Raw genomic sequence first — 14,266 nt, 5'->3', positions numbered from 1 at the left:
TGCGGTTAAAATTGGCAAAAAACACACAAGGCCGTGGGGTGAGACAGGGATGCAGTTTAAGCCCCACCCTCTTCAACATATATATCAACGAATTGGCGAGGGCACTAGAACAGTCTGCAGCACCCAGCCACCCAGCCTCACCCTACTAGAATCTGAAGTCAAAATGTCTGCTGTTGCTGATGATCTGTGCTTCTGTCACCAACCAAGGAGGGCCTACAGCAGCACCTAGATCTTCTGCACTGATTCTGTCAGACCTGGGCCCTGACAGTAAATCTCAGTAACACAAAGATAGTGGTTTTCCAAAAAAGGTCCAATTGCCAGGACCACAAATACAAATTCCATCTAGACACCGTTGCCCTAGAGCACACAAAAAACGACACATTCCTCGGCCTAAACATCAGCGCCACAGGTAACTTCCACAAAGCTGTGAACGATCTGAGAGACAAGGCAAGCAGGGCCTTCTACGCCATCAAAAGGAACATAAAATTCGACATACCAATTAGGATCTGGTTAAAAATACTTGAATCAGTTATAGAACCCATTCTTTTATGGTTGTGAGGTCTGGGGTCCGCTCACCAACCAAGAATTCACAAAATGGGACAAACACCAAATTGAGACTCTGTATGCAGAATTCTGCAAAAATATCCTCAGTGTACAACGACAATCACCAAATAATGCATGTAGAGCAGAATTAGGCAAGTACCCACTAATGATCAAAATCCAGAAAAGAGCCGTTAAATTCTACAACCACTTAAAAGGAAGCGATTCCCAAACCTTCCATAACAAAGCCATCACCTACAGAGAGATGAACCTGGAGAAGAGCCCTCTAAGCAAGCTGGTCCTGGGGCTCTGTTCACAAACACAAACAGAGCCCCACGACAGCAACACAATTAGACCCAACCAAATCAGGAGAAAACAAAAACATAATTACTTGACACATTGGAAAGAATTTACAAAAAAACAGAGCAAACTAGAATGCTATTTGGCCCTAAACAGAGAGTACACAGTGGCAGAATACCTGAGCACTGTGACTGACCCAAACTTAAGGAAAGCTTTGACTGTGTACAGACTCAGTGAGCATAGCCTTGCTACTGAGAAAGGCCGCCATAGGCAGACCTGGCTCTCAAGAGAAGACAGGCTATGTGCACACTGCCCACAAAATGAGGTGGAAACTGAGCTGCACTTCCTAACCTCCTGCCAAATGTATGACCATATTAGAGACACATATTTCCCTCAACTTACACAGATCCACAAAGAATTTGAAAACAAACGCAATTTTGATAAACTCCCATATCTAATGTGTGAAATACCACAGCATTCTATAACAGCAGCAAGATTTGTGACCTGTTGCCACAAGAAAAGGGCAACCAGTAAAGAACAAACACCATTATAAATACAACCCATATTTATGTTTCTTTATTTTCCCATTTGTACTTCACTTGCTTTGGCAATGTTAACATATGTTTCCCATGCCAATAAAGCCCTTAAATTGAATTGATTTGAATTGAGAGAGAAAGCGAGAGAGAGTTACAGAGAGAGAGGGGGGGGGGGGGGGGGGGAGCGAAAGGAGCCAAGGAAGAGAGCCTCATCAGTATCTGCATGTTATACTGGCTTATACTTAATGCATCAGGTTTACTTAAACATGTAATAATATTAGGATCTACGAGAGGGAGAACTTTGGAGGTCAGATGATAGAGCTCATGGATGCACAAAAAAAAACAGTGAATACTATATTATTTTTTTTACGTGGGCCCATAACTCCTCAGTCTGACGAGAGGACAGAACCTGCACAGTCGTGGCATCATAGGACTTCATAGGACATCATAGGGCGTCAGCTATATACAGCTACATGCCTATTTTATAAACCACATCCAGATTGTAGCATTGAAGCTTCATCATGCAGACGTGAGGATTCCGCAGGACAGTGATCAGAGGGTGGTGGTCCCTCTCCACCACCACTGCTTGCCCGTATATGAAGTAATACAACTTTTTACAGGTGAAAAGAAGAGCTAACATCTCCTTCTCTATCTGAGCGTAACGTGTCTCCGTAGGCGTCAGTGCTCTTGATGCAAATGCCACTGGCCTACTTTGTTGTAGACGTACTGCTCCGAGACCATGCTGGGACTCATCTGCAGATATCACCACTGGTTTATCCACATCATAGTACTGGAGTACTGGTTGGCTTGACAGCAGCTCTTTCAGTTTGTTGAAGGCAGCGTCATGTTGCTCCTGCCAGCACTTTTTCCCTGAGCATAAAAATACAACAAATCTGACATTGAATATCCCTTTGAGCATGGTGAAGTTATTCATTACACTTTGGATTACATTTACGTCATTTAGCAGACGCTCTTATCCAGAGCGACTTACAGTTATTGAGTGCATACATTATTTTGTTTTTCATACTGGCCCCCCGTGGGAATTGAACCCACAACCCTGGTGTTGCAAATGCCATGCTCTACCAACTGAGCTACATCCCTGCCGGCCATTCCCTCCCCTACCCTGGACGACGCAGGGCCAATTATGCGACGCTCCATGGGTCTCCCGGTCGCAGCCGGCTACGACAGAGCCTGGATTCGAACCAGGATCTCTAGTGGCACAGATAGCACTGCGATGCAGTGCCTTAGACCACTGCGCCACTCAGGATGGTGTATCAACACACCTGGTCACTACAAAGGTACAGGCGTCCTTCCTAACTCAGTTGCCGGAGAGTAAGGAAACTGCTCAGGGATTTCACCATGAATTCACATTTCAGCAGGACAATTTAATCAATTTTCAATTCAGGCTGTAACACAACAAAATGTGGAATAATTCAAGGGGTATGAATACTTTCTGAAGGCACTGTAAGTAAATATTGTGTATCTACATTTCAATTATACCTGCATATACAGTATCTACAGTGTAAATTACAAAATGATTGCGGGCCATTAGCGGACAGGTGATGAAAGTGAAATAAAAAATATTCGTAGTTAATAGTTACATAGTGGCCATCTGATGTTTGAAGACATGTACTGAAGATTTTTGCATATCATTTTTGTATTGACAAGAAACAATTAAGCAGGTTTTTTGCTTCAATTAGAGCAAAAACTATTATTGTGATTAAAGCGTGTGACATAAAATAAAACACAGGCCTAAATTATACACAATTCCTATTTGTAGACTTTGATCTCAACAATATAAATATATTCCAAAGAACGTATGCCCTTTGTTGATATCATTAGGCTAGAATTTTGATAAAGTGTTAAGTATTTAATAACATATTTCTGAGGAATATGTTTCAGAATGCTGTCCTATAATAATGAATAAAGACAGACACGAATGTCAAGTTCAATCGCCATATTGTTATAATACCTGATGTAATGATCATATGTTTTTGAATACGTAGTCAATAATATACACTATATGTATAATACGTTGTCATGCATGTTTAGAATCTTCTGTTTTACTCTCTATGTGTAGAACACAATATGGACACACGTGCACCTGCAACAGAAAAGCATACAGAGACAGATAATAACCCTTTGAAGTCCACACTGAGCAGTAGGCCCCTATGCTGTGTTGCTGAGTCAGGACTTTACACAATGAGAGGCCACAGATTCTTTGGGTTTTGGTCAGGTATAAAAGTTAGGGTTAACACAGACAGGAATTCAGTGCAGTCACAGCGCAGTCCTGAAGAACAAACGGCATCATGATGGGCAAGGTAGGAACCTGAGCATCGTTTTCCCTCTTTCTTCTATCTATATGTGATAGACTATTTGACATCGACAACCATTTCATAATGTCAGAAATAGTTTTGGGGTAAATGTAGTTCAAGTTCAATGTCGATTTACTTCATTATCTATTGTAGCTTCTATCTTCATGACAGTATTACTGACAAAACGTATGTCATCCTCAGATCATCTTCTACGAGGACAAGAACTTCCAGGGTCGCTCCTATGAGACCAGCTCCGACTGCCCTGAGTTGACCTCCTACCTGAGCAGGTGCCACTCCTGCAGGGTTGAGAGCGGCAACTTCATGGTGTACGATCGCCCCAACTTCATGGGAAACCAGTACTTCATGAGGAGGGGAGATTATTCTGACTACATGAGTATGATGGGAATGAGGGAGTGCATCAGGTCCTGCCGCATGATCCCCATGGTAGGTTGAATGTTGGTAAATCTATTCTTTGCAAATAAAGTTTTGATGTTTTGATGGTGGTATTCTCATACAAAATGAGTTTGTTTATAATTTCACTGATCAATAAAGTAACCTTATAATGTTATTTTCTCCTAACAGCACCGTGGAAACTTCAGGATGAGGATCTACGAGAAGGAGAACTTCGGAGGTCAGATGCACGAGATGATGGACGACTGTGACTCCATCCAGGAGCGTTACCGTATGTCCGACTGCCAGTCCTGCAACGTGATGGACGGCCACTGGCTGATGTACGAGCAGCCCCACTTCAGAGGCAGGCAGATGTACATGAGGCCTGGAGAGTACAGGAACTTCAGAGAGATGGGCATGGGAATGGGAGGCATGGGCAGCATGAGCGGCATGAGGTGCATGAGCATGAGGCGTATCATGGACAACATGTCTATGTAAATGCTCCAATGTTAAATGAAAAATGTCTTCCTGGTTGGTCTCTGTGGGACGATTCATGGAAGGTTAAAAAATAAAAACCTTTTAACCCAAAAATCTGAGTTTGAGTGATTTGTTATGAGTGACATAGTAAATATACTTTAATTTAAATACCACATAAAATGTTTTTTAAAATCACAGCCATCTACTACATACTAATACAAAATATATTGTTATACAAAAAAGCTATAAAATAAATAAAATACATACAAATTATAAGATAATAATATAAATAATTAAAAAGGAGCATTTTTGTGCTTTTTAAAAGGAACAACATTTTTCTAAAAAAATACTTATTTAAGTATCTGAGATATGGTTGCTTAACCTACATTTACAGCAAAAATGTAGTTGAATTGTATTCACTTCGACAGAATTACATCTATAACAATTGTTGTATGATTTTAACATAAATTCAACATAAATTAATATTACAAGCTAGCTAGTTTCATCACCATAGTTACTTACATATTTTTTGTAACCAAAATAATTTGATTTTCAGCTGTTTGAAGCTGGTGTACAAAACCGAAAGTAAAAGACGCAAAAACAAACCTTAAGCACACACAGATCTACCACTTCTTAGACTTGCTTTCAATGAAAATTAAAGATCTATAAGTCACATTTCTATGTTTATTGGTCGGGTGGCCTAACAAGTTACATATTGCAGAAATTGGTCTTTGCTAAGAAACTATTTTTGTTTCTTTTTGACCATTTTAATTGAAAACAATCAAATGAAGTTAGTTAATTGTTACCCAGAAATGATTTGATATTGAGATAAAAATGGCTGCATTGGACCTTTAATGAAGGCAAATAATTAGACATTTAATGAATCCTGAAGAGTTTAACACAGTTTCCTTATTTTGATCAGAACATCAGTCACAAAAACCATTTGCATGTTCTGTGTTAAACTCTCAGTGGTTTTACCAGCAGTGGTGAAATTGGGAGGGGGCATGTGGGAGTGGGAGATCCCAAAGTGAAAATCTATGTTATTGGTTGTTACTGGCTGATGAGATGCTGTCAAACAATCTCACCATAAAAATATTAACCTTTTCAACTTTAACTTTAAAAGATGAGTTACCAGACTTACATAAAATATTAAGTTGCATTTTTTTCCCAATCTCAACTTGATTTCCTGATTTGACATAACTTTTGACAAAATTTTTACAAAGCAGGGTATTTCATATCTATATTCTCAAGTTACCCTGCTGCCGTTATGTTAAGAAAAGTTGTTCAAATAGCTGATGCAAAAAAAAAGTACAATTGCCAATAACGGAGCAGTTATGTACAGTAGCTTCAGGTTGAAGCCTCCCCTCCCAAAATATACCATTATTAATCCTCAATTCAGACAATACATGCAATATTCCAACACCGTCAAGTGTATAAATATTCATTACTTATGTACAGTACATCAATTATCTAGAGACGACTTTGCATGTGAAAATGTAACTGACTGAATCAGTATCGGAAAACAGAAAGTATGTGCATTAGTACTCATCTTTATTTTTGAGGTTCCTGAATGTTGTATGGTCTCCTGAAGAAATGGTGCAGATGAGCTGAGATGTTTTTGCATGCAGTACAGATGGAAGAATTTATGTAGTTCTGTCCTTGAGCTGTTCTTGTTTATTAATGTTCTGTATTATGTCATGTTTTATGTTTTGTGTGGACCCCAGGAAGAGTAGCTTTCGCAACAGCTAATGGGGATCCAAATAAAATTCAAAAAATACCAAAAATAACTTGAAAAGTAGGTGAAAATGTGCATTGCTGCAAGCCAGTGGCAAGGAAGTTAAAAGGTCAAAGAGGAGGTGTGTGATATATTTAAGCAATAATGCACGAGGGGGTGTGGTATACGGCCATATACCACAAACCCCCAAGGTGCCTTGTTGCTATTATAAACTGGTGACCAACATAATTAGAGCAGTAAAAATAATTGTTTTGTCATACCCGTGGTATACAGTCTGATATACCACGGCTGTCAGCCAATCAGCATTCAGTGCTCGAACCCCCCAGTTTATAATAACCCATAGAACATAAGTCATATTAAATGAAGACAAAAAAAAATATTAAATTCACTGTAAAGAAATAAAAAAAATAACAAAGTGTTGTGTTTCAACTGAAAAAGATGGGTTTACCCCACTGACATAAAATGTAAAGTTGTATGAACTTGTATATTACAAAGTAACAAATACTGTATTGCCTAATTTTGTTAACTCGACTTGAATTGACACAACTTAACATTCAAAGGCTTTGGTGCACTTATATTTTAGTTACCCTGCTGCCTTGAAATCTTAACGTATGTTAATTCAGGAAATCAAGTTTGGTTAATAAAACTACCAGGCAATAACATATTTGTTGAAACCAGCACCCCTAGCCTACCTTATTAAAAGGTAGTTAGTAATATGTGAATTATTAATGAAAGTATCAATTTTACAATTTCATTTGCTATCAAATACCAGTAACAGTACCAGATGAAATAAGTCTGTAAAATAAAGTACTACCAATACTTTTTCATGATTGTCTTTCTTTTTAATCTAGCCATTTTTCCTGTGTGTTGTGCCTTTTTGTACGCATTCAGTACCTACCTTTAGGCAGCACCTCTGCTGCATTTTGCTTGACTGAAGTTGAGCTGAATTAAAAAAATATCTCAAAATAACCCCTCTATATAAATATCTTATTACCTAATACCCGCAAAAAAGTGTTAAACAAATCAAAATATATTTTATATTTGAGAATCTTCAAAATAGCCACCCTTTGTCTTGATGACAGCTTTGCACACTCTTGGCATTCTCTCAACCAGCTTCACCTGGAATTCTTTTCCAACAGTCTTGAAGGAGTTCCGACATATGCTGAGCACTTGTTGGCTGCTTTTCCATCACTCTGTGGTCCGACTCATCCCAAACCATCTCAATTGGGTTGAGGTCGGGGATTGTGGAGGCCAGGTCATCTGAGGCAGCACTCCATTACTCTCCTTCTTGGTAAAATAGCCCTTACACAGCCTGGAGGTGTGTTGGGTCATTGTCCTGTTGAAAAACAAAGGATAGTCCCATTAAGCCCAAACCAGATGAGATGGCGTATCGCTGTAGAATGCTGTGGTAGACATGCTGGTTAAGTGTGAATTCTAAATAAATCACAGACAGTGTCACCAGCAAAGCACCCCCACACAATAACACCACCTCCTCCATGCTTTACGGTGGGAAATACACACGCAGAGATCATCCATTCACCCACACCGCGTCTCACAAAGACACGGCGGTTGGAACCCAAAATCTCCAATTTGGACTCCAGACCAAAGGACACATTTCCACCACCAGCTCGTGTTTCTTGGCTCAAGCAGGTCTCTTCTTATTATTGGTGTCCTTTAGCAGCGGTTCCTTTGCAGCAATTCCACCATGAAGGCCTGATTCACACAGTCCCCTCTGAACAGTTGATGTTGAGATGTGTCTGTTACTTGAACTCTGTGAAGCATTTTTTTGGGCTGCAATTTCTGAGGCTGGTAACTCTAACAAAGTTATCCTCTGCAGCAGAGTTAACTCTGGTTCTTCCATTCCTGTCACGGTCCTCATGAGAGCCAGTTTCATCATAGCGCTTGATGGTTTTTGCGACTGAACTTGAAGAAACTTTGAAAGTTCTTGAAATGATCCGTATTGACTGACCTTCATGTCTTAAAGTAATGATGGATTGTCGTTTCTCTTTGCTTATTTGAGCTGTTCTTGCCATAATATGGACTTTGTATTTTAACAAATAGGCTATCTGCTGTACACCCCCCCTACCTTGTCACAACACAAGTGATTGGCTCAAACACATTACAGTTTTTCTCGATTGTTTACACACATTTTCTGAAAGCATGCCTCATATTCTCAGAACTCCACACACAAATAAAAAAACACACACACAATGGGCAAAACCCCTCAATTCTCCAGCAAAATGAAACTTTACATTCAAAACAATGTTATTTCTTATCAAAATGGAATTTTGTTTTCAAATGACACACACAAACCATCATATGAATAGACATTTATAAGAACCAGTTGAACACTGATGTGCTCAATGTAAAACACTATGATGAATGGAAACACTTCTTTTCCATTCATCATAATGACTTAGGCCTTTTTTTGGTTCAGTGTTGCCATTACTACAGACAGTACATACATAAGTGTGTTGTAAAATATTTGAGAATATTGTTTTTATACTCAGAACACACAAATACACGGTAACAAATATATTTCATTTTCCCCACAAAAACAATGTACACAGTGTACATCCCATTCCCAACCAACACAAAGTTGCACATACAGTGGTCTACATACAAAACAGAATAATTAAATGTATACAGTTACAGTAAAAAAAAAATGAAAAAATGAAAAATGAAAAAAATGCTGCATCCTCTCTTCTGTTGCGGTCTTGCCACAGCACCTCATCCACATCACAAGCAATGTTTTCCCTGGCCAAGCAGCGGGGAAATATCGCCTAGCATGGCGATTCCAGCCATGAAAAGCATCAGCTGCTATATCTCCACATGCGTCTTCCATAGCTTGGAGAAGAGGTATACGCGTTTGTGGATTTCGGTCATACACTTTCCATCTCCAGGCAGAAAAAATTCCTCAATAGGATTGAGGAATGGAGAATATGGAGGGAGATAAACAACTAAAAAGCGTGGGTGGGCAGTGAACCAGTTACGAACCAGAGCAGCCCTGTGGAAACTTACGTTGTCCCAAATGACAACGTACCTGAGCTGCTCTGGGCCATCTACCTGATCTGGTGGAATGAGTGTGTTGTGTAGGGTGTCCAAGAATGTGATCAGATGGGCGGTGTTGTAGGGGCCAAGGGTATCATGGTGATGGATGACGCCGTGGTGGGTAATCGCTGCACACATTGTGATGTTCCCTCCGCCCTGGCCAGGGACTTGAACAATGGCACGCTGGCCGATGATATTCCTTTCCCTCTTTCGTCTTTTTGTGAGGTTGAATCCAACCTCATCAATGAAGATGAACTGGTGCTCCACTGCAGCCACCTTTAGCTCAAGGACTCTCTGAAACACACATGACAATATCAGAAATAGACATGGAGTGGTCACTATTGTGAAGCACAATCATTATGATTACAATACTGAAATATGTATAATTTATACAGTGTTGAGAGTATGCTTCAATTGTGGGATTGTATAGGACTCACTTGCATATAGTTACATCGCAATTCTTTGACTCTTTCTGAATTGCGTTCAAATGGCACCATGTAGACCTGCTTCATCCTGAGATTATTTCTGCGCAAGACACTGTCCAGTGTTGATAAGCTTACCCTATCAATATTTTGAAATATATCATTGTTTTCTATTATTTTTCTTTGTATTTGCCGTAATGTTATGGCGTTATTTTCTAGGACCATGTTCATGATTTCAGTTTCCTGTTCAGGAGACAGAACACGTTCCCGACCACCTTGTGTTGGTAATCTTTCAGTTCTGCCAAACAAATAGTAAAATGCTGTAAATACAAAGTAGAAAGACATTTCCCAAATACTTGAAACATACTTTATTTTTACAGTCCTACAGAACAGTCCACAGGCAATACTGTACTACTGTACTCATTGAGTACTGTATTGATATGCAGTACTGCAATTTTCTAGTGAAAGTAGATTTCTTACCTATTCTCATTTCGGAATGTCCGGATGATGGATGCTACAGTGTATCTGCTCAAATTTGGCTGTACTCTTTGCCCAGCCTCCCTCATTGTTAGACCATGGTTGACCACATGATCAACCAAAGTGGCTCGGATCTCAACAGAGATTACGGTCCTTGGCCTTCCTCGTCCTCGTCCTCTTATTCTCACTCCTCTGGCTCTGCCTCTGTTTCCAATGTTGGCATCCATTGCTCCAAAACAGAAGAGCTCACCTGTTGCCCTTTTATGCTAAAGCTCTGATTGCTAATTGTAAAACTGTGTGACGGGTGTTTGCCCATGTGATGTGTCAGTGTGCATATTTGAATGGCAGTGTGTTCATTGTGAAAACAAGAGATTTTCTGCATGAAAATTGTGCCAAATGCAAAGATTTGTGTGTAGTGTTTTGAAAAAAGTGTGTTGTAGAACTGCAATTTGAGTGTAAAGCAGGAATTGTGCTTGTAGTTTAGCAGAATTGGTTCAGGGGGTTGGTGCATGAGTTACATGTTGTGGTCATTGTGTCTCAAGTACCAGTATTTGTGTGTAAACAATTGAGAAACACTGTAAGAAGGAAAGAAATTCCACAAATTAACTTTTAAGAAGGCACACCTGTTAATTGAAATGCATTCCAGGTGACTACCTCATGAAGCTGGTTGAGAGAATGCCAAGAGTGTGCAAAGCTGTCTTCAAGGCAAAGGGTGGCTATTTGAAGAATCTCAAATATAAAATATATTTTGATTTGTTTAACACTTTTTTGGTTACTACATATGTGTTATTTCATAGTTTTGATGTCTTCACTGTTATTCTACAATGTAGATAAAAGTAAAAAAATAAAGAAAAACCTGGAATGAGTAGGTGTGTCCAAACTTTTGACTGGTACTGTATATATATGTAGAGTTGAAGTCAGAAGTTTACATACATTAGGTTGGAGTCATTAAAACTCGTTTTTCAACCACTCCACAAATGTCTTGTTAACAAACTATAGTTTTGGCAAGTCGGTTAGGACATTTAGTTTGTGCATGACAAAAGTCATTTTTCCATCAATTGTTTACAGACAGATTATTTCACTTATAAATCACTGTATCACAATTTCAGTGGGTCAGATGTTTACATACACTAAGTTGACTGTGCCTTTAAACAGCTTGGAAAATTATTGGATGTGTACCTGTGGATGTATTTGAAGGCCTACCTTCAAACTCAGTGCCTCTTTGCTTGACATCATGGGAAAATCAAAATAAATCAGCTAAGACCTCAGAAAATAAATTGTAGACCTCCACAAGTCTGGTTCATACTTGGGAGCAATTTCCAAATGCCTGAAGGTACCACGTTCATCTGGTCTGATGAAACAAAAATAGAACTGTTTGGCCATAATGACCATCGTTATGTTTGGAGGAAAAAGGGGGTACCTTTAAAGCAGAAGAACACCATCCCAACCGTGAAGCATGGGGGTGGCAGCATCATGCTGTGGGGGTGCTTTGCTGCAGGAGGGACTGGTGCACTTCACAAAATAGATGGCATCATGAGGAAGGAAAATTATGTGGATATATTGAAGCAACATCTCAAGACATCAGTCAGGAAGTTAAAGCTTGGTCGCAAATGGGTCTTCCAAATGGACAATGACCCCAAGCATATTTCCAAAGTTGTGGCAAAATGGATTAAGGACAACAAAGTCAAGGTATTGGAGTGGCCATCACAAAGCCCTGACCTCAATCCTATAGAAAATATGAGGCAGAACTGAAAAATAGTTTTTTGGCCCATTCCTCCTTTCAAGAGGAATGGGCCAAAATTCACCCAACCTATTGTGGGAAGCTTGTGGAATGCTACCCGAAATGTTTTTATTTTTATTTTTTATTTAACCTTTATTTAACCAGGTAAGCCAGTTGAGAACAAGTTCTCATTTACAACTGCGACCTGGCCAAGATAAAGCAAAGCAGTGCGATAAAAACAACAACACAGAGTTACATACGGGGTAAAACAAAACAAAGTCAAAAATACAACAGAAAAAATATATATATATACAGTGTGTGCAAATGTAGCAAGTTATGGAGGTAAGGCAATAAATAGGCTATAGTGCAAAATAATTACAATTAGTATTAACACTGGAATGATAGATGTGCAAGAGATGATGTGCAAATAGAGATACTGGGGTACAAACGAGCAAAATAAATAACAATATAGGGATGAGGTAGTTGGGCGGGCTAATTTCAGATGGGCTGTGTACAGGTGCAGTGATCGGTAAGGTGCTCTGACAACTGATGCTTAAAGTTAGTGAGGGAGATAAGTGTCTCCAGCTTCAGAGATTTTTGCAATTTGTTCCAGTCATTGGCAGCAGAGAACTGGAAGGAATGGCGGCCAAAGGAGGTGTTGGCTTTGGGGATGACCAGTGAGATATACCTGCTGGAGCGCATACTACGGGTGGGTGTTGCTATGGTGACCAATGAGCTAAGATAATGCTGGGATTTGCCTAGCAGTGATTTATAGATGGCCTGGAGCCAGTGGGTTTGGCGACGAATATGTGGTGAGGACCAGCCAACAAGAGCGTACAGGTCACAGTGGTGGGTAGTATATGGGGCTTTGGAGACAAAACGGATGGCACTGTGATAGACTACATCCAATTTGCTGAGTAGAGTGTTGGAGGCTATTTTGTAAATGACATCGCCGAAGTCAAGGATCGGTAGGATAGTCAGTTTTACGAGGGCATGTTTGGCAGCATGAGTGAAGGAGGCTTTGTTGCGAAATAGGAAACCGATTCTAGATTTAACTTTGGATTGGAGATTCTTAATGTGAGTCTGGAAGGAGAGTTTACAGTCTAACCAGACACCTAGGTATTTGTAGTTGTCCACATACTCTAGGTCAGACCCGTCGAGAGTAGTGATTCTAGTCGGGTGGGCGGGTGCAAGCAGCGTTCGGTTGAAGAGCATGCATTTAGTTTTATTAGTGTTTAAGAGCAGTTGGAGGCTACTGAAGGAGTGTTGTATGGCATTGAAGCTCGTTTGGAGGTTTGTTAACACAGTGTCCAATGAAGGGCCAGATGTATACAAAATGGTGTCGTCTGCGTAGAGGTGGATCTGAGAGTCACCAGCAGCAAGAGCGACATCATTGATATACACAGAGAAAAGAGTCGGCCCAAGAATTGAACCCTGTGGCACCCCCATAGAGACTTCCATAGGTCCAGACAACAGGCCCTCCGATTTGACACATTTAACTCTATCTGAGAAGTAGTTGGTGAACCAGGCGAGGCAGTCATTTGAGAAACCAAGGCTATTTAGTCTGCCAATAAGAATGCGGTGGTTGACAGAGTCGAAAGCCTTGGCAAGGTCAATGAAAACGGCTGCACAGTACTGTCTATTATCGATCGCGGTTATAATATCGTTTAGGACCTTGAGCGTGACTGAAGTGCACCCATGACCAGCTCGGAAACCGGATTGCATAGCGGAGAAGGTACGGTGGGATTCGAAATGGTCGGTGATCTGTTTGTTAACTTGGCTTTCAAAAACTTTTGAAGGGCAGGATGGATATGGGTCTGTAACAGTTTGGATCTAGAGTGTCACCCCCTTTGAAGAGGGGGATGACCGCGGCAGCTTTCCAATCTCTGGGGATCTCAGACGTTACGAAAGAGAGGTTGAACAGGCTAGTAATAGGGGTTGCGACAATTTCGGCGGTTAGTTTTAGAAAGAAAGGGTCCAGATTGTCTAGCCCAGATGATTTGTAGGGGTCCAGATTTTGCAGCTCTTTCAGAACAGCTGTCTGGATTTGTGTGAAGGAGAAGCGGGGGGGGCATGGGCAAGTTGCAGCGGAGGGTGCAGAGCTGGTGGCCGGGGTAGTGGTAGCCAGGTGGAAAGCATGGCCAGCCGTAGCAAAATGCTTGTTGAAATTCTCGATTATTGTAGATTTATCGGTGGTGATAGTGTTTCCTAGCATCAGTGCAGTGGGCAGCTGGGAGGAAGTGCTCTTATTCTCCATGGACTTTACAGTGTCCCAAAACTTTTTGGAGTTAGTGCTACAGGAT

General features: G+C 40.4%; 2 protein-coding genes across 2 annotated transcripts in view; one reads left to right on the top strand and one right to left on the bottom strand.

Moving 5' to 3' along the window:
- LOC311129579 (gamma-crystallin M3-like) overlaps nucleotides 1–14,266 on the bottom strand; it is a gene marked incomplete at both ends in the record, with an annotated part of 79,069 nt that overhangs the window by 32,639 nt on the left and 32,164 nt on the right. The gene's annotated exons all lie outside the window — the stretch shown is intronic.
- On the top strand, nucleotides 3,686–4,579 carry LOC311129581 (gamma-crystallin M3-like; the record flags this gene model as incomplete). Its single annotated transcript, XM_084161923.1, has 3 exons — nucleotides 3,686–3,697; nucleotides 3,893–4,135; nucleotides 4,274–4,579. The coding sequence occupies 3 exons, from the start codon at nucleotides 3,686–3,688 to the stop codon at nucleotides 4,577–4,579; spliced, it is 561 nt and encodes a 186-aa protein (XP_084018049.1).

The sequence above is a fragment of the Coregonus lavaretus genome, assembly GCF_964263955.1.
Source record: "Coregonus lavaretus genome assembly, chromosome: 5".
In the NCBI taxonomy this organism is placed as follows: domain Eukaryota; kingdom Metazoa; phylum Chordata; class Actinopteri; order Salmoniformes; family Salmonidae; genus Coregonus; species Coregonus lavaretus.
The sequence above is the reverse complement of the archived record's forward strand: the minus strand, read 5'-3'. Positions and strand labels throughout refer to the sequence as shown.